Source organism: Cyanistes caeruleus, chromosome 20 (assembly GCF_971803275.1).
Source record: "Cyanistes caeruleus chromosome 20, bCyaCae1.hap1.1, whole genome shotgun sequence".
NCBI lineage: Eukaryota > Metazoa > Chordata > Aves > Passeriformes > Paridae > Cyanistes > Cyanistes caeruleus.
The window spans coordinates 5,873,151-5,897,442 of NC_141720.1; the positions used below are offsets into that span (position 1 = coordinate 5,873,151).

At 51.2% G+C, this 24,292-nt stretch overlaps 1 protein-coding gene and 1 long non-coding RNA gene across 3 annotated transcripts in view; one reads left to right on the forward strand and one right to left on the reverse strand.

Annotated features, from left to right (window-relative positions):
• On the forward strand, nt 1–13,374 carry PLPP7 (phospholipid phosphatase 7 (inactive)). The gene is made up of 2 exons (XM_023938214.2): nt 1–672; nt 12,537–13,374. Exons 1-2 carry the CDS (start codon nt 222–224, stop codon nt 12,899–12,901), a joined length of 816 nt encoding a protein of 271 aa, XP_023793982.1. The 5' UTR covers nt 1–221; the 3' UTR covers nt 12,902–13,374.
• LOC147649706 (uncharacterized) overlaps nt 1,625–24,292 on the reverse strand; it is a 26,964-nt gene continuing 4,296 nt past the window's right edge. For both annotated transcript variants that reach the window (XR_015278115.1, XR_015278116.1), the window contains exon 3: nt 1,625–4,819. This is a non-coding gene — a long non-coding RNA (uncharacterized LOC147649706). The remainder of the gene's footprint in view (nt 4,820–24,292) is intronic.

Sequence of the window (24,292 nt, forward strand, 5' to 3'; positions counted from 1 at the left end):
AAGCTTGCTAGGCCCATGAAGTAAACAGCCATGTGCATTCCTTACTCTATATTTAACAGCTGCAGTCTGTGCTGGGGGCAACGGCAACAGAGGGGAACCTTTGTAGCTTCCCAAATTCACAGCTTGTGAGGGTGGGAGTGGGGGAAGCTTTCTGCAGGGAGAAGAGGGATTTCTCTCCTTCCCAGTATTTGCAAAGCAGATTGCGTTAAAGAGAGACTGCAATGCCAGCATCCCAGCCACGGTCCAGGGCCAGAGACAGGAACAATGTCCTCAACAGGGCTGAGTTCCTCTCCCTGAATCAGCCCTTGAAGGGGAACCAGGAGAGCAGGAGCTCCAGCAGGAAGCAGAGCAGCCAGGCCGGGGCAGCCGGTGCCCAGAACACCAACCCCAAGGAGCGGAGGCAGTCGCAGCAGCTGCCCGAGGAGGACTGCATGCAGCTCAACCCCTCCTTCAAGGGAATTGCCTTCAACTCACTGCTGGCCATCGATATCTGCATGTCCAAGAGGCTGGGAGTGTGTGCCAACAGAGCCTCCTCCTGGGGAGGTGCCCGCTCCATGATCAACCTCCTGGGGATAACGGGGCACGGGATCCCCTGGATTGCAGGTACGCTCATCTGCCTGGTGAAGAGCAGCACGCTGGCAGGCCAAGAGGTCCTCATGAACCTGCTGCTAGGTGAGTGGCAAACCTCCCTCCCTGCCGGGAAAGCCCAGCCCTCCTCACAAGGGACAGCAGCACTGGGACTCCTCCTCTGGCTGCTCCCAGCAGCAGAAGTGGTTGGGAAGCGGGGAGTGACCTTTAGGGTAAATGCTGCGCTTTGGCCTCTGAGCCCCAGGCACTGTGGGTGATGGATGTCACAAGAAGGTGTCTAAGAGGGATGGATTAACTGTGGTAGCTGGGGACAGCCATGGAGCAGGGACAGGCCCCTGGTCCTGCATGGTGCAGGGCTGTCCAGTCAGACCGAGGGAGTGTCCATGCTGGGAGGAAGCAGTGATGTCTTTTATTTAATCTGTGGTTATCTGCCTTGGTGTTTGATAGGTGGGAAAGACATAAAGATATTAATCTTTAATATCTGGACCAGTTCCTGAGGATGTTATTTCCATCCCCTTGCCGCCCTCTTGACCAGACTCCACGTGATGGAGTCCTGTCACCTTCCCTGCTGCAGTTTGCTCTCACATCCTCCTTCCCTTGGGTACCTTTCTTGCTGCTGTCCCCGTTTCCATGTGCTAATTTGACCCAGAGGCTGTGTAGGCAGGCTGGAATGCCTCTGGCTCTCCTGCAAGTCTTTCCTTGAATGGTGGTGGTCAGTGTCCCTGTTTATGGAGATTGGGATGTGTTGAAGGGTTTGGCTTCTCCACTGTGCAGGGCCCATCCCACCCCAATGTCCCACCAATGACCAGGATGAGCTCTAGCTGTGATTTGCCTTAAATCCTGGCCCCAACCTGCCCAGGCCATGTATACCTGAGGACCTTCCTCTTCTTGCTCTTCTGCCTTTGGCACAGGGTCCCATTATCCTATTTTACCCTCTCCTCTGGCTGTGACATACCCTGGTGTTTCACCCTCCCTACAAACTCGGCAATCCCACTTTTGATTGATAGGAGAAATTGAAAACATTGGATTTAGACACTTTCTTCTCAGGGAGCATTTTGAGGTGCCGTAGGGACACTTTATTTCACAGGAAAAGGACTTCCTGTCTGCAGGGGCTGACTGTGACGTGATACAGCTCAGCAACATGGCCCCAGGTTTTGGGGTTATTTTCACAAGTTCATCCTTCAGAGAGGGTGAAGACTGAGCTGGACTGGCTTGAAAAGCACAGTGGTAGCTGCCTTCTCTTCCCTGTGCCTTTGGAGGAGGCTGTCCTCGTGCTGTGACATCTCATGGGGGGAGGCAGTGGCGGGGAAGGAGCCAGAATAGCACCAGCGTGATGCAGAGCCCGCCAACGTCAGCAGTTCTCGCAGGGGCTCCTCGGTGCGCGGGGTCAGCCCCTCACTGGGAAGAGAGGATCCATTCAAAAGGGCACGAGGATGAAACAGTCGGTGACTAACAGTGAGTGGCACAGTTTCCAGATGTCTCTTGACCTGAGAGCCTCTGATGGGAGCCTGGAAACTGCTGCTTTGTCTCCAAAAATTTGAGGTCTTTGCAAAGAGCTAATGCCCCCTTTGGCTTAAAAACAAGGAAGGTTTTTTCACCCTTCCATTGCCATATGAGGAGGCCAAATGCAAAACCACCTTGGGGCCATGTTCTAACTTCATGGACTGGCGGCTGGGAGAGCTCATCCCTGCATCATTACTCACATCTCCGGGTCTTCTGAGCTCCAGTGGGGTGCCCAGGGACAAGTTGGGGGTTCTGGAGTCTTGCATCCTTGCCTAGACACACTACTCCCACCCCTCCTCTTCCCCTTCCAAGAGAGGAAATAGTTAACTGGTGTTCCAGTTCCATAGGTCTGGCAGCCTCCAAAGAGCTCCACTACTCTCTCTGAAAAGACAGCACTGACTGGTGGCACTGGCCAAGGTGCCCTCAGCCTCTCTTGTCAGCTTCTGCAGCAGGACTAGTGTCACCCCACAGAGCAGATCTCTGCTGTGAGAGTGGCCTTGGGCTGATATTTAAGATTGCAGTCAGAAACTCTGAGTACCCGAGTAGCTGCTGCCATGATATCTGCACTGCTGGTGGAGAAGGAGCGTGGCTGGACCTCGACAGGTCCCAGGAACAGTGGGATTGTGTGTACACAGGAAGGTCATGGCACCACTGCTGCATCTGGCATCCTTGGTCCCTCTTGCTGCTGCTTTCCTGTGGTTCAAATCCACCAGGATGTGGTGAAAAGCCCTCCTAGATAGGCACAGGTCAAAGGGAAGGGAACCTCCTGGTGCTTCCCTGCTGGAAGAGGGAAGCTGGGAAGTTGGGGTTGCCTATAGCACCCCTTCCATACCTCCCTGGGCTCTCCTCCCTTCCCCCGGCTCACTGAGGGTTTGATACATCAAGCAGAATTTCTGATGCAGTCTCTGGGCAGGGAGCCAGCCCATCATAGAGCACTTGTTTAGGATTTGCAATCAGGCTTCCAAGGCGAGGAGACTGCTGAAATGGGACTGGGAACCTGGCAGAGCACCACTGCAGATGGAAGAGGAGCTCTCGCCAGTGGCTTTGCCAACACATGTGGGAGCATTCCGGGTGAGGGGGCTGACCCTGGGATGCTCCATCCATCCCCACTGCAGATGCTGATTAGCAACCCCAAGCAATGTTTTCCCTCCATATTTGTCATCTGTGATGGAATTTATTGATTTCCCCTTCTCACAGTAATCTTTTCCAGCAAATGCCGAACAGCCAGAGAAGCATACACAGGCTGTTACTGAAAAGATGGAAGAAACCAGATATCTGTGCCCACTGTAAAAATCTTTCTGCCAGGACACGTTTTCAGGAAGATTGTCTCAGCATCACCAGCCCTGGCTGAGCAAAAGTCAGGGAGAAGGTTCACAGTCCCTTGGCTAAATCAAGGAAAGCTTAACTCAGGAAATCCTCCAGTTGTAAAGTTCATTTAATTTGTCTGCCACTGTTGGTACTTTTAGGACCATTCAAGCTTTCCTGTGCAGTCACAAGGGTTTCATGAAAACTAAGGTGCTTAGAAAGTCATTTGAACCTTGCAATCAGACTTGCAGGGGGAAAGCAGTTACAAAACCTTCAGTAAAATGCCCAGATCTGCTTCAGAACCAGACACAAATTCCATTAAACCCTGGGGGCAGCGGTACCTCGGTTTCTGGTTCTGATCCATCTGGTGAGGATGTGGATCCAAATTTAATGATTCATTGACTGCAAAGCCAGCAAAGAACATTTGGATCATCGATCTAACCCACGGCAAAATACAGGCTGTAGCACATCCCTTAATTTATTCCTGTTCAATTTGTTAAGGGAAAAAAAACTCCAAACACTCAATCTGATGTACAGTTACAAGTGAGGGTGAACTTGTCAGAGCCATTTCTGTATTACTGCAGTGGTAGGGATTCTCACAAGTGCTTTTAGTTGGACTCTTCCCTTCATTGCGTCTCCATACCCTTCTCTCTCCAGCTGAACAGCTCTTTCAGCCAACATCTCTTCTGCCTTTCAGTGTTTTGGATAGTGCTCAAATAATTTCTTCACCTCCTATTTATTAAGCTAAACAGATTGATCTTGTTAAACTGATGGTCTTTGCAGATCGAGGCGCCTTCTCACTGCAGTGGGGATGGAATGTGGTCACTGGGGATGGGATGTGATCGCCCACCCAAAGTGGTCACTCCAGTGAGGCCCCTCTTTTGTGTTTACAGCCAAACCATCGCTGTGTTCAGCTATTTGCCATCCAAGCTGGGTGTCTTTGCTGTTGGGAGGTACCTGCCTGGGTCATCCTTGCACATAAAATTGTGTTTGTTATTGGTTTGATGTAGCAGTAACTGGTTCTGCTGTGCTCATGGCTCTCTGGAACAGATATCCAGACGAGGAGAAGAGAAAGCTTTGCTTGCTGTCTCGGTGCCACCGGTGCCAGTGCTCAGCCATCTCCAGCTGGCTCTGCATCCTGCTGGGAGGGGCAGGATGGCTCTTTGGTGCTGTCACTAAGCATTTATCCCATTAAGTACAGCACTGCCTCAGGGCGTGGATGTATCACTGAGCATGTCAGGCTGGGGGTGGGTGAATGCCACAGGAGGAGGAAAGGAGGGACCCAGGGCCACTTCTTCACTCCTGGAGGCCAGCAAGGAGGAAGTTCTTGCTCTGTCCAGCCTTCTTCCTGAGTACTGACATAGCTTTACTCTGAGCAGGAACCAAGCCATGATATTCTGAAGTGTAGTCCCTGCAGACCCCCCTAAGAAAGAAAATTATAAATACATATATATGATCAGAACTCTGTGGTCCCATCCTGGCAGCTTCCAAGCAAGACCAGATTTGTAAGAAATTCATGGATTAGGAAGGTAAGAGAGCAAGAAATGCCTTCACCAAGCCCCTCGAGACCCCAGTGACCCTGTTCTAACAATACAGACATGCTTCAGATATTGTTGTGCTTCTTTTTGGAGACTGTGTGATGAAAACCCAGACAGTACAGCCCGTTGCTGGTAGAGGTCAGAGGGTAGATGAAATGCCCAGGCAGAGCTGCTCATGTCAAGCCTCAGGGCAGCCCAGACCCAGCAGAGAGGCCAGGGGGCTGCACAGCAGGTGGATCAGTCTGTATGTGGCAGAACCTGCTCAGCCCAGAGCCCCAGAGATGGTTTGGGGCCAGATGTATCTATTTTTTCTCCTTTCATTCTTCCACTGTGGGAACAGGGATTTTCTGAGCCAGGGAGGGCAGAGGACGTTCCATCAGGGATGGGTAGAGCAGCTTGGGAGGTGGTGCCCTGTGGATCCATCCCTCCTTGGACAGCCTGGCACATGCAGGGGCTCAGCTGCTGTCCCACTCCCCTCCCTGCCCTGCCAGTGCCCACCAAGGTCTCACTGAGCCAGCAGCATGCCTGCCCACTGAGGTGGAAACATTTAAATGCCGAGTAACCCAACATGAGTGACCCACAGAAGGTGCCAGTCAGAGGGAACAATGCAGATGCCCACTCGCTGCATCCAGCATTTAGACACAGGGCCAGCCTGGCATTAAACCTTCCTCTTCATCACTCCAGGCTGATAATCTGCCTCTGTTCTGCCCAGACACAGCAGCTGAACTCCATGGTCCTTTGGTGGGGGCCGTGCTCAGCCTTCATCCCTTCACAGCTGATGAGCTCAGGCATCACTGAACAGCCAGCAATGCCCAGCTCCCCCGGCTTCCCTGCCCCCCTTCCTGCCTGCTTCCTCTACAGAAATGTGTCCTGCTCACTGCAGGGCAGCCTGGTGAGCCTGCAGTGTCCCCTGGGATAAAGGACAGTCAGTGACAGGCTGGGGCTCATCTGACTGTGGCTGGAGCAGGCACGGGGGTATTTCCAGGGACCTGCACAGTGTCTCCATCAGACCCATGGTCTGATCAGCCCCTCGGTAGCAGGCAGCACTGATTTGCTCAGGTCGTGGCCGGCTGCTGGGGATGCTGTGAGCCCTGCAGGCATCAGTGTGCAGCCCTTGGGGAATGTGCAGCGAGCTGGAATCCAACCCTTGCAGAGCAAACAGCAAAACGTTCCCCAGCCTGAATGCAGAGCAAAAGAGAAAAGAAGTGCGAGGGTTGTTGAATGGGAAGAGGGGGAATAAACATGGGAAATGAGTCATCCTTCTGTCTGTCACTCCGGGAGCAACTTCCCATTGCCCCAGCCTGCAGCTCAGAGGGGACAGTGGCTGTTTCACTCAGGCAGAGCCGGAGAGGCAGAGCCGGGCTCTGGCCTGAAGGGAGATCCCAGATCCACGGGTGAGTGTGTTTGCCTCTAACACGCCCTGACAGGAGCAGTGGTTGGGAAGAGGAAGGTGAGGGATGAGGTGAGCTGTTGGGAGGAGCAGCAGGCAGGGAGAGCCAGTTGCTCCGGGTCAGGATTGGTGGAGGATGGGGTAGGAAGGAGGGGGATCAGATGAACTCTCCTTTTTTCTTCCGCTTCGAGGAAACCTCCGTGTTTTAGCCTGGAACAGAGAACCATTTCAATCTGATGGCAGATGTACCTGGGTCCACACTGTGAGGTGTGATGGTTGGAGACCCTCTGAGCATCACACAATCAGACTTTTTTTTTTTTTCCTTGCCAGTTTGCCTCTTTGAAGAGCAGTGAGATGTAACTCCAAGCCCAGACAGCACTGAGGCTGAGCAAGGAGCCAGCATGGGCTGGGCCATGCTGCTGGTCCTCAGCCCAAGGCACTTTTCTTCCTCTGGCTCATCCCATACAGCGCTGTTGGTGCTGGTGCAAGTGGTTCTGAGATGTGCTGATGGTACCTGCACTGCTGCCGTGGGGTACAGGAACATTTCAAGCTGTCAGAGCCCTTCTGGGAGGCAGATGAGCCATCCTCGGGGCTGCTCAGCTCCTTTCACCCAGCAGCACGAGCCCTTTTCACTGTGCTCCCCCTCTTGCCTGCATCTCACCCCAGCCTGTGCAGACCCACAGTGAAGGAGCCCCACTCAGTGTCTGATGCTGAGTACAAATTTCCCAGCTCCCAGGGCGCAGTGTTTCCAAGGGGAGAACTCCAGGCAGCCTGTGTTTGCACTCAGGGCTGCTTCTAATCATCTAGAATATAGCAAATCTATTTTTAGTTGTTGTGGGTTTTTATTTTAATTAATTGCACAATTCTGCTTTCCACCATTTTTTCACCTCCCCATGACCACTTACCCCACACTGATGCTTGTTCAGCCAAAAAAATACCCCCCCTTGAACACCAGAATGCCTGATTCATTGGCTCTTCAATGTGTCATGCCATCTGTGCTTTTTGTCAGCTCTGACACCCAATAGTGCCACATTTGGGGAACAAAATGGAATGGAGGGGTTCATTTCCAGAGTGCACCTCTTCCAGCTGCCACTGACTCCGCTGGAGAGAGGGTGAAGATTCTTTTGAAACTTGCATCTTTCATTAATGTCAATGAGATAAGGCTGCAAACAGCTCATTTTCCAGGTCAGGGACCCTAATGCCTGCTGGAGATTTGGGAAGTTCAGAAGGAGTAGGAAGGGGCACAAAAGTGAAAAGAAAAATGGTGACAAAACTATGAGTTCTAATTATGGAGTTAAAGAAACTATTTCCTGGGACTGGTGGTATTTGTCCAGAGTTCAGTACTGAGTGAGGGTGGGTAATCTGGGCAATACAGGACCATCAAAGGCCCTACACATGCCCTCAGCAGCTGCAGTGGGGAGCTCATGCCACCTCCAGCATGGTGGGTTTGAAGCCCAGGCAGTGAGGCTTGGCTCTGCTCTGTGCACATCTTGCCTGAGGCACATCTGCTTCACATTGGGAGCCTCCTGAGCTCATGAAATGGGCTCACTCTTTATTCCTGGCCATTTACCTCCCTGTTTTCCCGTGTGCTCAGCCATGGTTCTTGGAGGCTGAGTCCAGCTTTTGACTGTTTCTGATCCCAACCTCACAGGCTGGGCTCTGCAGAGTAGCCTTGTTTCATCCAAGCACAGCCCCATGTGTGTGAAGTCACGTGGATCTCGGCTGCTGGAGCAGATGAGGCCACGGGCTTTTTTGGCTTTCTCCTCTTTTCCTCCCCCCCTTCCCCTAGAACTGCACCCAGGTTGTTTTTCAGCTGTGGTTTTGATAACATGTTTATATAAACATCCCAGTTGGAATCTTCCTCCATCCCTGGAGACACTGCCTAGCTCCAACCTGGAGCAGACCATGTTCTCGGGGCTGCTCACACCATCCTCAGCCTCTTCCAGCCATAAGGGATGGCAGCAGAGGTGGCACCTCAGGGACAGAAAAGGCCTTATGGTGGCAGGGGATATCCAACTGTTTCAATTCCTCTTAAATACAAGCTGTGGAGTTTGGTTGTGCTGATAATGGTTCAGGTTTGTCCTTGTGCCTGGCCTGCACAGGGCTCCTCTGCTCACCACTGCGCTCCTGATGGGCTCCTAACACTTGGTGCTAGGAGCAAGGCAGATAATTGTTTTCCTTTCCTTATTAATAGATATAAAATGCCTGCCCAGGGGCCTCACTTTCAGCTCATTTACTGTGCATCTGATGCCAGATGTTGGGTTTTTACAGTACCATGGTGATCTCTGATGCTAAAATTGTCACAGGCAAGACAAGACTTGCTCTTTGGTTTCGTGTTTTAAGGAAGTTTTAGATGTTAATGTAGGATTTGGGGATTTTGCATTGGAAATCTGAAGGATTGTTTCCCTTAACACCAGGTCAACAGGGAAATTCCTGATCTCTGACAGAAAAATGTGAAAAGAACAGGAACAGGCAAGAGCTAATCCTTCCTTCACTTTTAAATACAGCACTACCTGGGTTTTACATCCAGTGATGCCTCTGGTTTAAATCCAGTGCTACCTGGCTCTAGAGGGGAAAACATGATGAAAAAAAAGCTTCATATTAAAATTTCTTGATCCTCTCATCTCAGCCTTAGTCAGGTGGCACTCTGCCATCCCTGCTGTGCTTTTGACAGCCCCAAGGGTCTCCAGAGAGCAGCCAGAGCAGGCTGGTACATCAGCTGCAGGCTCCTTTCCGTGGGCTCTCCTGGGGCTGTGTTTGCTCCAGCCTGCAGTCAGGTCACCCTGAAGGATTTGCAGGGCTCTGTGAGGGACCAGGGAAGGACAGAGCCAAGGTGGTGGTGCTGATTTGCAGGTGGCAGGTGCAAGGCTCAGGGGCTTGGGGCTCAGCAGCAGGAACAGTCCCCAGCACAGAGACACCCACCTGCAGCCGGAGGTGATAAAGTTAACCCCTTACCTGCCTAAAGCTGTGCCCACACGAGGAGCGAGGATTTGATGTGCATTAGGGGCAGGAAGGAAGCGAGTCAAGGTCCAAGCGGGTATGTAGGTCATGGGATTGCAAAGGAATAGGGCCTGGGAGGGGGCTGCTGGGCAACAGCACTGTCTGTATCTGTTCCTGAAGGATGGGCCCTTGGCAGCACCGCTGGCAGCAGTGCTGATTCACCCTGCCAGCGCCGGCGGCAGCAGCAGCAGCAGGAGACGGAAGGAGAACAGCAGAGACCCAGCACTGGGAGAGGGCAGTGGGACCCCCCACGCCTCAGGGGTGGCTGCTGGGGCTGTTTCATAAAGAAATCTCCATGAAATGAACAGAAAGTGCAAGGGGAAGTGACAGAAAAAGCACCAGATGGAGGGATCTTTGGTGTTTTTTTTTCTTTTAATGGCAAATTAACCCCCGGTTTTAATGCTGTCATGCCTTCCGATCTTGAAATGTGGGCAAACGAGGCTTTTTGCTTTCTGTGCATCATTTGACGAAAATCAAAGCTAACAGTACTGAAGGCCCATTTTGTTCATCTTCTGAATGAAAGGATTATTAGAAGTGCTCTTTGGCTTGTTCTCCATGCCCTGAACACCTCCATGCACACATGCCTGCATCCCTCGAGTTGCCCTGACATCACCTTTGACTATAAAAATACACTGCCAGTGCAAAATACTGACAGGCAGTGCTGAACACCACACACTGTGAAAGCACATGGCACTTCTGCTACTGATCCCTGGGCAGGTTTGGTGGGGAATGGTCTCTAGGGAATCTACTGAACACTGTGGAGGAGACACTGGGATCTGTTGGGGTGCCCAGACTCATGCTGGAGCCCTGCCTGGGCTTCTCAGCAATGCAATAGGTGCTGACTTCAGCAGAGCAGCTTGGGCCAGAGTCTTCTCTTGGCAGCACTGGTGCATCATCTCTCTGATGCTTCTGGGTTCCCAAGAATTTGATGAGTCTGGGTTCCCGAGAGAGCATCGTGGAGTTTCAGTTTCACACAGCTCTCATCCAGGGTGAGAAGGGATTGGTGGGAAATGCAGTCAATGAGCTCTGAAAATAATTTCCTGAAGCCTTTTGCTGGATCAGGGCTGGAGGGGGGGGTCACTTAGTGGGGTGAGGAGTTGGGCTGGGGGTGATTTAGGAAGCCCAGCATGAGCAGAGCACTGTGTAGCAGGGCAGCCCCGTACTGGTCAGCCAGGCCTGGGCTGACAGCATTTGACCTTAACACAGAGCCAGGGTGAGTGGCTACTCCAGGGCTCCACAGACTGAGTCTGAAATCCCTCCCTCCCCTTCTCCCTCACAACCAGCCTGTCAAAAAAAAAGTCAGCACATTGCAGACAAGCACTCTGCTGAGTGTGGGGGTCCTGCTGGGCTGCAGACCTCCCCCTGCTCTCTCCCTGCCTGCCAGTCACGTCCAGCAGGAGCTGGGCAGTCCCTGGTTGTCCTTGTCCTCCTAAACCCATAGCTACTGCTACAGGCCCAGTGGTGTGACTGGCCTCCTTGCAGCCCCTTGCCACCTGCAGCCTCAACAACTTTGTTCAGGTTCCACTCATGAATCTTTGCTCTCTGTCAATCTCCTGCTTTTTGTGTCTAGCCTGGATTCCTGCTACTGTCCATGCCAGGGAGGAGCTGGTACCCAGACCTTTTCCTCTGCTCCATCTGCCCTGCACAGCTCTGAGACCCCAGGGCATGCATGACCTGTTGGGCAGAAGGTCCAGGGAGGTCCTGCTGTCCATGCAAGATGCCCTGCAGATGAGGGAGAAAAGCAGTCTTCCATAAGGAGAGGGTTTGGCCAGGGTAAATACCAGCCCCTTCCCAAAGCAGTGCTGGGGACCGGGGGTGGCACACGGGGAAGGTGGGTGAGCAGAGCTGCCGTGACAGCTCCTCACTTCCCAGCTCCTGCCAGGTGCTGAGCGGGCAGGTGGAGCTGCCTCCCTTGTGCCATCTCATTTCCCATCCCCACCACCGCTGCATTCATATCCATGCTCCTGAAACCTTGTCAGCTGTCAAGGAATGGTCTTTACCAGGGCCTGGGAACCAAACAACTGGGCCCTGGCATTCCTGCTGATGGAGCAGGCTGTGCTCATGGTGTCAGGTATGTCCTTGTCATTTCTGCGGGGAGCTGAAATTTTTCAGCTGCAGTGAAAACTCTGACTAATTAGGAGGGTTGTAAAAAGCAGATGATGGAATTAAAGAGAAATAAAATTGATGCTAGGAAATAGAAATGACAATACCTGTCGGCTGGGACTAAGCAGGTGGGCTGAAGAGGAGGGTGATATAGAGAAATGCTGATGGGTTTCACTTCTGAAGCTTTTAAGGAAGAAAGGAGGTTTGGTTTAGAGAGCTGCAGGTGCCTGTGCCATGACAGGCCTGTGTTTGCTGGGGCTGGGAGGTGTGGTACCCCCAGTGCATTTGCACAGGGAAGGGGCTGCGTGGGGTGACTTGCAGGGAGAAAGTCACAGGGAGCAAGAGGTAAGCAGAAACAAGAAATGGCTCGTGGGTGTTTGATGCTTTGGCAAAGGAAGAAGGATGGGTGGGGGACTTCTAGGAGGATGCTGCCCACCCTCCAACACACCATGGTGCTGTTTCTAACACAGGAGCACCTTTTACTTTATTGTGTGCCTTTCCCCTTGGCTCACTGGTTCCTAATACTCTTTTCTTAGTGAAATCTGTCAGCATGGTAGAAAATCTGCAAGCATGGTGTGATCCCCTGGCTGCTCTGGGCAGGAGGAGGCGGTGGGCTTGGGACAGGCCAAGGGACAACACTAGAAAGTGCTGTGGGCACCTTTCCTCCAGCAGACTGCTCACTGCAGCCTGGGCACCCTGGCACAGAGCCCCAGGCAGGAATCTTGCTGAATGAGGTTTCTAAAGCATGAGGTGGAGGCAGCAAAAGGAACATCCAGAGTGGTGGTTTGAGGGTCAAAAGAGTTTCAGTTTTAGCTTCACCAGTTGCTCTCTTCCTCCCCAGGTGGGTTGCTCGCCTCTGCAGTTTGGGGTTCTCTGTCAGAGGAAACAGTGGTGACAGTGGTATTTGCCTCCTCTGTGGGCAAACTGGGAGGGTTAATCATTTGGGTGGTGACCTGAGTTGTGTGCAGCTGCACCGTGGACATCTGGTCGGAACCAAAACCAAATTTTTATTTAAAGACAATGACAACCCTTTAACGTTACGCCTTGAAAATTGCCCTCAACTAACTCTTCTGTCTCTCACTGTTCTCTTTGTGTCTCCTGTTTTGTAGCCCTGCTCCTGGATATCATGATTGTGGCAGGATTGCAGAAGCTGGCCAAGCGGAAGGGCCCGTACGACATCAATCCTGGCCTGTTGGACTACCTGACCATGGACACCTACGCGTTTCCCGCGGGCCATGCCAGCCGGGTGGCCATGCTCTCCAAGTTCTTCCTCAACCACCTGGTCCTGGCCATCCCTCTCCGCATCCTGCTGGTCCTCTGGGCCCTCTGCGTGGGCTTGTCCCGTGTCATGATCGGACGGCACCACATCACAGATGTTCTCTCTGGCTTTGTTTTCGGCTACTTGCAGTTCAGGCTGGTGGAGTTGATATGGATGTCTTCCAACACGTGTCAGATGTTGATATCCATCTGGTGAACGCGGAGGACTTGGAAACTAGAAGATACTTTGAAAGTTCCCCTCCCAATATTTTCTACGTGTTGTTTGTTGGAAGCAGTTGTAACTTCCATGAGCAGTGGTGTTTTTTAATGTCGCTTCCCCACCTTTAAAAAAAAAGTGTCTTGTAATGGATTGGGTTTTAGCAATCGAGGGCCATACCTGTTGTTTGGCCAGATTCTCAAGCTGTGTTTGGACAGCAGCCTAATTAAGCTTTACAAGTGAGAGAAGTGAGCTCCATGTCCACCTTCTTTAGGTGGTTCACATTGGCACCTTGGTATGTCCTCAGTATGGGCAGTGCTGAGAGCTTCCTGAGAAGACATTCGTGAACTTTTCAGAGGATAAATTATTTTGGCCACAGTGCTTTTTTTCTTTTTGTAAGCCCAGCAGTTGTGTCTTGTATGGAGTCAGGACATTGCTGGTGCTTTACAGATAATAAATAATCGTAAAAATCCTGCCCTGTTTGGTTCTTATCATGAGGGAGGGGAGAAAATGAGCCCAGTGTGGCTTTGAGATATACATTCAGCATGGAGCAGGTCCTTCAGTCTTGCTGCCCAAGGGGATGCAAACTTTTGCTTTGGGTGGGGTGGGCCTAGATGGGTGCTCAGGACACTGAAGGAAAATTGTTCTGTGAGGGTGTGTGAGGAGTTTTTGGTCTGGTAAGGGACAGCAATGCCCTGATGTGGTGCTGTTTCTTCCTGCTAGTGACAAGTGGCCTCCTTGAAGCCTGGTGGATCCTTATCCAGGTGATGGCCATGTTCAATATGCTGTCTCTGAAATGGATCCCCCCTCACAACTGCCATAAGAAAATCCCACATTTTGAACAGAATGTGCCAGTTCTCTGTGGTTTAGCTGTCTCTACAAGACAAGTGGGTGATGGATACTATCAGACATAGCGCCTGTCCTGACTGGATGAATCCTGCAGAATGGAGGGATCCTGTCATCCCTGTCCTCCTGTGGATCCCAAGTGAGCAAAATACACCTGGCTTGCAAGGCCAGGGAGGAGTCAGCTGGGTCCTGTGCTGTCATCTCTCCCTGCATGTTGGGTAGCCTCTTCCTACAGGGGCTGGTGAGAAGAAGACATTCAGCTAATGACTGTTGCAAGCTGCTGACATTTGTTGCTCTTTGATGATTAATATGAAAAGAAGCTAAACAGAAAATCTATCCCTGGCATGCGTCTCCAGCTGGGATGTCAGCGCAGAGCCCTGGGAGCTGCTGGCTTCCCGCGCTGCGGCTCCGACGCTGGAGCGGGAGCGTGGTGAGGAGGGCGTCCATGTCCTTCAAACACAAGCCTCCCACAGAGCTCACAGATGAGCTGTCCTCTGGGAAGGGCTGTCACTGAGCATGTTGAGGAAAGAGGAGAGCTCAGGGTTGTCCCTGGAGGCTGGTGCAGCAGCAGGCAGAGCAGCGGGGGTGGCGGGTGCTGTCCTGCTTCTCTCCTGCTGCTGCGTGTGAGAGCAGGGATGTGCTACCCTCCCATCAGGGTTTTCCTTTGCCAGCCTCCTTCTCCTGCAAAGATTTCTGTGAAGAAGTGAGCTGTGGTGCCTTTTGTTCCTTCCAGGCATTGTTACACGTGGCAGAGTTTGTCCTCATCCCTAGCAAGGATGACAGCACGTTCCAAGCTCTGACTGTGGGTGATGCACCAATGTGTAGCTGGAGATGACAGGTTCCTGAAGGGGCAGGGGGCAGGGGATGCCTTTCCTCCCATGGCTTTGTGGGAAACTCTCACTTTGTAGCTCCAGAATTTACTGAACCTTTGCAAATAGGTTGGATGATTCTACAGCCGTGTCACCAAGTCCAGGTTTTCTTGCACTTGTGTTGTCTTCTCCTGGTATATCCAGGGTGGCAGAATGGCTTTGTAGGAGTTGCTTCTGATCTTTGCTGGTGTAATCAGGAGAGCATGGCCTGGAGAAGCTGCCACAGTGGGTTAGATCAGCTGAGCTGATCTGAACTAGAACATAGTTGCAAAGCAAGGCAGGAGAGCACAGGGGGAGGTGAGCCAGGGCGATTCCCAGTGGTAAGTTTGGATTCACAGGCTGAGACTTTCTCCCACATAGCATTTCTCCAGGGTGTCTTCCTCCTCAGCGCCCCCAGCAGTCTATGGCCCTTCTCTTCCACAGAACTTCAGTGCCCAGAGCAACAGGAGGAAGGTTTTGTGAGACCCCCCACAAGATGAGTGTGGATTTGGACACAGAGGCACCAGGAGAGGCCTGGCAGAGCCTTGCCTCACCCGTGTCTGCCTTCCCAGCAAGCCAAGACATTCTTGATCTCTCTCTCCCTGCCTGCCACACCGAAGGTACCGCTCAGAGACAACCAGCATCGCTGCGGAGAAAAGCAGCTTCTGTCTCTATAGCAACAGCAAGGGATGGTGGGTGCCCTGTCCCCTGTCCCTGTGACCTGGAGCAGGACACAGGCTGCTCAGTGCAGATCCTCACCGTGGCAATGTGGGGAGACAAAAGGCCAAGTGGTTTGAAGTCCTTCAGGATTGTCCAGGAATGTTTTGCCTGAACCTTCAGATCCCCAAATTCTGTAAGGCTTGGGAGGAGGAGTGGTCCTTCCAAGCCAAGACCTGTCCAGCCAGAAGGAATGAACAAGTACTGACCATGGCATCTTCTGCCTTTCAGTTCATCTAACACATTAATTAAGAAAATGGCCAGGAGGAGGCAGATACAGTGTGTGGGTTGGGGACTGCTGCTATCAGCACTCCATAGTGCCACTGGGAGAGTCCCAGGCTGCTGTAATGATGATTTCCTGTGTGATCCTGCAGGGGACAGTGAAGGGCCCCTCCTTCCCTCCCCCTAATGCTGATTATGCTCAGCAGCAAAAAGAGATTTTAATTTATTAAATTTAAAAAAAAAAAAAAAAAAAAAAAGGGACCAGGGCCAGGGCAACTGGCAAATCTGGATTATATCTTTGGGCATATGTGGCAATCACGCCTGGGGTGTTTAGTTCTTCTCTCCTCAGTCTAAACTGATGTTTTTTTCCTGACAAACTGTTTTGTATATTTGTGGCTGGGGCTGTGCTGAAATGAAGATGGGATAAATCCTTTCCCACATCAGGGTTATGCTGCCCTCCCTGCCATGATGGGGCTCTCTCTGTCCCCTAGGAAGGGGTGACTCGTTGTCCTTCCCAGGATGAGGCAGCTCAGTGGGAGGGACCTGTGGGAGATGGTGGAGGATGGGTTGGCAGATTTTGGGATTGAGGGGAGAATTAGAAAGGCTGTCAAGGTCTCCCAGCAGTAGCACAGGTGTGGCTCTACCCCAGGCTGGGTTTTCTTGGGCAAACACACTCCTTTTATTCAGTCAGGGTGTTTCTGAGGGGGGTGAAGGGACCCATGGCTTTATCTTGCTCCCAGGAGCTCTGTGCAGTAGCCCCAGCTCCTGTCACAGCCCTGACACTGCAGCACCAAGCCACACGGGATGTCCCTGGCAGCCACAAACTCACTGTAGAAGATCTAAGGTTTCATTCCAATTAGGAATTAGGAAAATCTGCATGGTTTTCAGTTAGGATTTTTAATTAAAGTGATAATTAACCATGTAATTTCCTGGCTAAAAGTTTAATATATTGGGCAAAGCCTAAGGAGCTGGGACGATGTCTCCCATTCACATGCATATATTCCAGAGGGTGCTGTAACACAAAAGATTGATGAACACAGATGATGCCTTTTATGTGTTTTTGGTCACCTAAACTAGAGATGAGGCCCTTGCCTCAGCACACTTCAGGCAGAGACCTGGACATAGAGGCTGCAGGGTGGGAGCAGGTGACCAGAGATGTTTTTCTCTGGTGTTGACCCAAGTGCCTGGCTGATGTTCCTATGTCTGCACACAGTGCTTGATTTAGGGGTGATGCTGGGGCTCTGCCCCCCAAGACAGGCAGGGATGGGGTTGTTTCCTTCCATGCCTCGCTGGGACTTGGAGCAGCAAAGATCTCTGTGCTCGTTCATTCCCCAGGACACAGGAGTCAAAGCGGATTAAAGGTCCCTCAGCTGATCACATTTATTTCATTATTTGAGTGAAATCCCTTGTAAATACCACCTCCCTCCCTTTTCTTTTATAAAAATAGAAGGCACGAAAGAATTGGAGATTTAGGAAAAGTTAATCACAGGAGTCACTTGAAATCCATTAACCTCACACAGCCTGAGCGAGGCTGATCCGTGCCTGAACCCTGCTCCAGAGAGGAGATGCTGAATGGCCTGGGGGGGCCCAACCTTGCCAAAGAAGAGTTTTCCCTGGAAAATACCTGGTTCTTAGCAGGCTGGGTGGTATTACAGCCTTTGTTCACAGTCTGGCCATGATGAAATGCTAATTGCAGTGTTGGAGCAAATTGGCTGAAGCTCCCAGGAGGCTCCAGAGCTCTGGGCAAGTGGGATCACTTATGGGAGCCCTGCAGCTATGGGCTCAGGGCCATTGGAAACGCCAGTGCTCTTCCCTTTACCCTCTGCTTCCTCTGATCCTCTCTGGAGGATGGGACTTGGGCTTTGCACAGAGATCTATCCCAGTTTTTCTAACAGATTTCAAACAGGTGCAGATGGTTTTCCATTCCCCAGAAACTTCCCTGAGTCCCCATCCTTCCAATATCCCTGTGCCCTTGGGACTCTCTCTGACTTCCTCTCTTCTCCCAGGACTAGCAGTTTTGTGCAAGACCATCAGTGCTGGTAAGCCAGACCCGTAGAAATTAATTAAATGAAAAGCAACGGGAACAGAAGCTGAAGGCTAAAATGATGGATGTTCATGAAACACTTGCCCAGAGCCCAAAGTGCTCTGGGCATTTAGTGATGTTTGCTTCCAGCCAAGGAACTATGCAATAGTTAAACACACTCAATGCAGTAGTGATGAAGGAATCAGCCTCTGGTATCTGGGTGTGGGTCCAGAGTTGATACCCTCTCTCCACTGGGATTTGCACCTTGGAGCTGCCAGCACTGGTTTGTCATGGATTGCTTCCCCTGGCTGTGGGGAGGTTTATTTGCTTTAAATCCTAAACCTTGAGTTGTGTATTAATAGCACAGTAATGCATCGTTTTTGTGTCCAGCACAGGGGTTATATAAAACACAGATTAATGGGAATCAGCAAAATACAGGAGCATGTGGAGGGATGCCTTGGAAGGGGAGGCAGGAGGGAGGTGGCAGGTCCAGAGGGTAGAAAGGGTGGCTGAGTGGGTTCAGAGCACTTCCTGGCAGGATTTGCTCCAGTAATTGTTCTGCAGCCCATGATTCAGGCCATTTCCTGAACCAGCATGTCTGCGATCAGGGGTCTTTTGTCCTTGGGTGATAACAAGAAGGCAGAAAGGGGATCTGGGAATTTGAGTGGAAATAGCTGCTTTTTGCCTTTTTTTTTTTTCTTCCCTAGCTGATATGCATCGTTTCTACAACTTCAAAAAAGCAAACATAGTACAGGCAGGAAGATGAATGAACATGCAGTCGTCCAAAGGAAAGGCACATCTTTCACTAGGGGTAAATGAACCTCCATTCCCAACATGGCTCATTTCTCCTCTCCCATCACAAAAAGCAAGGTGATACTTGGGCTAAGAAAGGCTGAGAATTCTCAGAAGCTCCTTTCCACTCTTGCAGTGATCAGTGGGAGATCAGTGCTGGTTTCTATGCACAACCCAGAACAGCAGTTCCTCAGTTCTGAGCAGAAAAGCTCCCCCTTGCAGAAACTCCTCAGCCCAGAAACATTCAAGATGTGCTCAAGGGGCAGCAGAGATGCTGATCCAAACCCCTCCTGATGCTATTCCTCAGAGCAGGGGCAGGGCAGGAGAGAGAAAACAACAGGTTTCTGGGCACCTGTCTCTGATACGACCTTCCCTGGGAGAGCATGACCTCGCCAGCTCTGCCCTCCCCGACGGGAAGATGCCTCCCACCCCGGGAGGAAGGCACAGCTGGACTCCAACCATCAATCACGTTCCACCGGGAAGGGCTTGTGTGGGTTGTGGGATGCCTGGTGGGGTGACTTTTTTCAAAGCCTCCTGCAATAACAGCAACCGTTGCTCAGCTTCCTTTCTAGATAACCTTTTTCCTGCTGCCCAACATGCTTATCTGCTGCAGACAGGCTGGCAAGATGAACCGGAAAGCTGATACCTTATCTCTCCCCCTCAAGGAGCCCATTTAAGCGCTGGAATGTGTTGAGATGGTTAATGATTGTTAAAATCCAAGTGAGGAACATGGACCTAAGGACAGGTCCTGCTGGGAGGGAGCACTTAGTCAAAAAGGACTTTCCAGGCTCTTCTATCTTTTATCTGCCAAAAGATGCATCACCTAAAATGTAAAATATTTATTTAAAACTAAAAAGTATAGACTGGGTTTCTGGCTAATCTGGGGGTTACCACTGCAGGCTGTTTTCAGCTCTCAATGAGGTTTGCTGTGTCCCTTGCATATGTTTTTATCTGTGTCTCAGTTTACTCACTGCAGGAAATACACTGCTGTGGGTCTGCCCTGCAAGGGATGCAGCGTGTGATTCCTTGCTCACCCTTTAATCTGGCTGCTGTGGGAAGCAACACATTCATAAAGGTAAATAGGATTGGAGTGCTATCGGGCTAATTGAACTGAACGGGGCTCAGCGGCTCAGCCAGCCTGATACAATGAAATGAGACCTCTCTGGGGACACAGGAGTCAAGCATAGCTTCAGCACTTCACTTGTTTCAGCCACTGCAAGTGGCAGCTACAGCAACAGCAATTGCAGGCGCCGGGATTTGAGCACTGTGACAGGAGAGGGGCCAGGGAACACCGGCAGGGCCAGGGTGATGTCTGTAACAGCTGCTGGGGAGGGGTGAGACAGGCTTATTTTGGTCCTGACCTGGGTGAAAAAATAGCTGTTGGAGATGTTGCCAGCCTGAAACACTCTGCCAGCAAGAGCCAGAGTGCTCTCCTTCCTGATAGATAACTGTGTTCCAGCACACCTGGGGGTTAGGGTGGAGAAAGGGGAGCAGGGCCAGGCAAACCCTCACACCAGTGGGTTGTGTGGCCCTGAGGAGCTCTGAGAGTGCCCAGCACACAGAGCACTGAGGGATGGGAGCAAGGGGTCCCTGCATCCCCTGCCCTAACAGCACCCCTGAGGGCCAGGCTCAGACCTGGGCATGGTTCTCTGCCACTCCATCTGCTCCTGGACTATGTTTGCGAGAGAAACTGTTCAGCTGCAATGCTACCATGGGCTGCTGCATCTGAAAGTTAATCTGTTCCACATCACTGATTACTTTTCCATAGTGATGCATAAGGAATCACCCCAGAGCAGAGCTCAGCCTGTCTCAGCCAAGAGCTTCAACAGAAACACAGGTGATCTTGTGCCAGCCAGGCTGGGACAATGTTCTTTCTGGGAGGTCTGATCCCATCCCAAGCTTGCTAGAGCTGCCCTATCCCCTGAGGCTTTTCATCCCCTGCAAAACTCTTGAAGTTAAACTCTGCAAAGTGCATGTTTGCAAGATCCTCCAAATGCTCTTTGCATCTTATGATGTCCTTGACACCATCCTATTGGGTAGGAGCGGGTTGCCAACCTCTGCCACAACCTTTTTGGGGTTGCAGAGAGGACCCTGCAGGGAAGCAGGAGACCTGTGGTACTCATTTTTCTCTCCATGATGTGATTTGATTACATTGAGGAGGAGCAGGGCTGTAATGGCTGCTGTGTCCTGACATAGCTGATCAATCCTGTGTGTCTTTGCTCCTGCCCCCCCTTGTTTAATTCCTTTAGGACAGCACTTGTGTTTTTGGGGTCATTGCAGCTCTAATCTTCACTGCACTGCTGGGTGCAGTGACTGTCAGGATGGGGCTGAGCTGTCCTGCAAATAGAACAAGGCCATCTTAGCAGTTGTCCCTGTCAATGTAAAAAGTAGGAATGAGGGAGATCCATCTGAGCTGCTCGGCGCCTGTCTTGTGATCCTGAAACCCAAGAGCCCCCCCTGACTCAGCAGGTTATTAATAACCCCCTGGCTGTGCTCCCACCGTAGCGCCTGCCAGCCCTGGCACCACCTGGATCTCCTCCGTTTGGAAGTGAAATGCACATCCCAGGCAAGGGCAGGAGCTCCTTCCTGCCCACCCCCACACCCCATTGCTCACCCACAGGGCTGGGCAGGAATGCTGTGAGGCTCATGGAGGGGTCTGGAGAGACCCAAGGTCTCTGCACTCCTGCAGCACAGTAGAGGCTCCTGCTGAAATCAGCCTCATTGGATCCTTGTGCCACATCCTGGTTTTTTATGTCTAAAATCAGTCCTGGTCCAGGCTGCAGGACAGGTGAGTTTGGCCTCCTGGAGTGTGGTGTCAGCAGTGCCACCTACCCCCTCCCCAGGCTGGGACACACTGGATGTCCCCAGGCTGCTGCAAACCCTGGTGGCACTTGGCCCCTGTGTCTATTTGGACAGAATGGGATCTGCCAGCCTCTGAGTTCCCATCTGTCTCTGCTGAACCTTTGCCTTTGCCTTTGCCTATGCTCCCCTTCCCAGTCTTGTGAGGGCAAAGCAGATGAGCCACAGATCCCTTGGAGATGAGCTGAGGGGAAAGAATGGCACATTCAACAAAACTGTGGTGATGATGCAATCTGACTTTGGTCTATTCCAAAGGGAGCACCCGGGCCACAGGCAGTGTCCTGAGGGTCCCTGCCAGCCCTGGTGAGCACAGACCAGAGCTGCCCAGCTCTCCTCGTGCCCAGGGTGGGCTGTAGCACATCCACATCCCCACCACATAACACAAACACCCCTGGCCCCAGGGGCTCAGCAAAGCTGTAGGGTGATTTGGTGTGGGAGTGAGTCCGGCTGTGTTCACCAGGGCTGCTACTCGCTAGCCAGGTTCATTACAACTCCCTGTGTTCTAAACAGCAAAGTGGAGGTGCCCACAGCATCAAGAAAAACCCACTCGCACATGGCAAAGCATCTACTCGACACCTCGGTCACCTCTTTGAGCACCAGCGGGGGTGTGAGCCCAGCGTACCCCGGGGACCCTGGGCAGTCCGCCCGGCACAGAGGGTGGAGATGGGGGAGCCCTTCGAGCCCCCCGACCAGCGGGGCGCGCAGCAGCCAGGACCGGGGACACCGGGGAGAGCCGGCGGCTCTAGGCTGGGTTTGTCGCTCCATCTAGTGGGGACACGGCGGGATGTCGCCGCCGCCCCGGATTGCGGCCCTGGGAGGGCAGCCCCGAGCAGCCTCGGGCACCGCGATGGCCCCGGCCCTGCGACCCCCCCGAGTCCCGGGAGCTGCGCCTTGTGCCCCCAGCACAAACCAAAGTCCCGTGGGAAGTTACACCCCGAGCCATGTGGCCCTTCTCGAAGGGAGCAGGGACACAGGGACAGAGAGGCAGGATGGAATTTTTTGGGGCTGATGCTGTGTTTTCCCTGAGCAGAGGTAGTTTTAGCATCCACTGAAATTAGGAATTGTGCTAATAATTAAAGAAGCTGAACTCAAAAGGGACCACGTGTGATCTCCTGAGACAGAAGGGACAAATCTAGTCATGAGAAAAAAACACTAGAGAGTTATTTCATTAATTCCCAAAGGAAATGCTGTAGCTGTAGAAGTGTTCCAAACAACGGTGGTGGCTTTGGGGCTGTGGAAGTTCTTCCTGCAGCCTGTTAATTGCAGTTACCATTTCTGTCTCTGCACGTGTGCAGGATTCACATACTGGCTGGGCTGTGATCATCCTGTCACTGATCAGAGCCACGCTCAGCAGGGACAGCTGGCTGTTTACAGCAGGGGCTGAAGCTCTACCAAAATCCACCCATTCTCATCAGCTCCAGCGCATCCAGAAGCAGCTGATAGTTCCCTTTGTCAGAGTGAAGCAAGATATTTTTGAACCGTGGAACAGCCGCTGTCTTGCCTTGGATGGAGGGGAGGAATCAGATTGTTGTGATGGAAGGTTGAAACTATGAACCCATTGTGTCCTTGAACTCACATCCTGATCACAACTATAGTCATTATGAGAGTTTCAAGGCAGGAAACAAAATTATTTTGTAGTTTAAATCTGGACTGATCTTCAGATTTAGAGTGAAAGAAGTTTGATATATTCATATTATGAATTGTCATAAGAGTCAGGTTGATCTAATAAAGGAATGTTTTGCCTTCCTCAGAAATATTCCTTGTGTTTTGAGATACACCTTCTAGGACCCTATGTTGAATAACTGGATCCCCTTATTTGTCTTGGATGGTTTTTTTTCAACCTCTTTGATGAAGGGGGCTTTGATAAAGCAAACAGAGGTGCTAACTGAAAAAACCCCAGGTGCTTCTATAAGTGTTTTTCTGCGTGTTTTGGAAGTGTGTTGTATTGACAAGACACCCAAATCTTTGCTTGACAAAACTTTAGTGCTTGCACTTCCATCTCCCCATTTCCCCTCTTTTCTGAATGTGCTGAAAACTCATCATGTCACCAACAATCTTTGGACTCATTTGAAGAACACAAGCTGTCACATTGTAAGAAAGGTGTGTGCTGTTTCTTGATTTTTTTTTTCTTGAACCTCCTTTTATTTAAGTAACCAAGGTTGTGTGAGGGTTTCCAAGTGGGTATAGCAAGGCTGGGCTTTAAAATCTGCCTAAAGGATAGCCTTGCTGTCTTCTGAACAGCCCAGCCAAAGGAAAAAATCACCAAGCCAGGATGAGCAGGAGCAGTAGACTTGTTTTGCAGTCATGCACAAGGAAAAACTGAAGTCATGGTCAATGAAGTGCCTCCAAAATACTTGCACTATCAGGCAACTGGTATTTGTTTTTTGTTGCAAGCAAAGCTCAGTGCTCAGGCCAGCTGAAAGCAATTCATTTCTCTTCTCATTGGAAGAATAGTTTCTTCCTTTTAATCAGCTCTGTTTTAAATGATTTCCATTTTTAGTGCCTTAAATAGTAAGTTTGGTTTGTCCTTCAGGCAGACAGCATTTTCTCATGAAGAATGGAGTGGGTCTGCAGCCTTTAAAAGGACAAACAATAGCCTGGCAAACAAACATTTCCATGGCCTCTTGTTTTCATACAGAGTCTGCAATTCCCATGGGCTGCAAAGGAATAAAAATCAACAGCCTCTACCTGATCCAGCAGCTAGTAAGTAACACAATTATTACAAGTAACCCAGTTTGGAATAAAGGCCAGGATTCCTGAGTTGTCATATTATTTTCCCATTCCCAGTATTTCATACTCTATTTCAGCTTAGACAGGTGAGAGACTCCAGCTTCCTCTCTCATCAGAATACCTCTTTCTTCTTAAAAAGCATCTCTATTGATATTAGGTCTTATTTAAGAGGGGGAAAAATCTTTTATATGTGAGACCCAATGTCCCTTTGTTCTACTTGAGGTCTGGCTTTCAAAACATTTCCTTATATTTGGATAACACAGCCTCATACGTGGGATTAGAGAGAGCTGTCAGAACTACTCATGTCTTCTCTCCCACCTCTCAAATATGACAGCTCAACTCTATTGATGTTCT

Coding starts and splice junctions, on each gene's coding strand:
- PLPP7 (XM_023938214.2), top strand. CDS start 222: ATGCCAGCATCCCAGCCACGGTCCAGGGCCAGAGACAGGAACAATGTC. Junction 673..12,536: donor CCTCATGAACCTGCTGCTAG/GTGAGTGGCAAA, acceptor CCTGTTTTGTAG/CCCTGCTCCTGGATATCATG.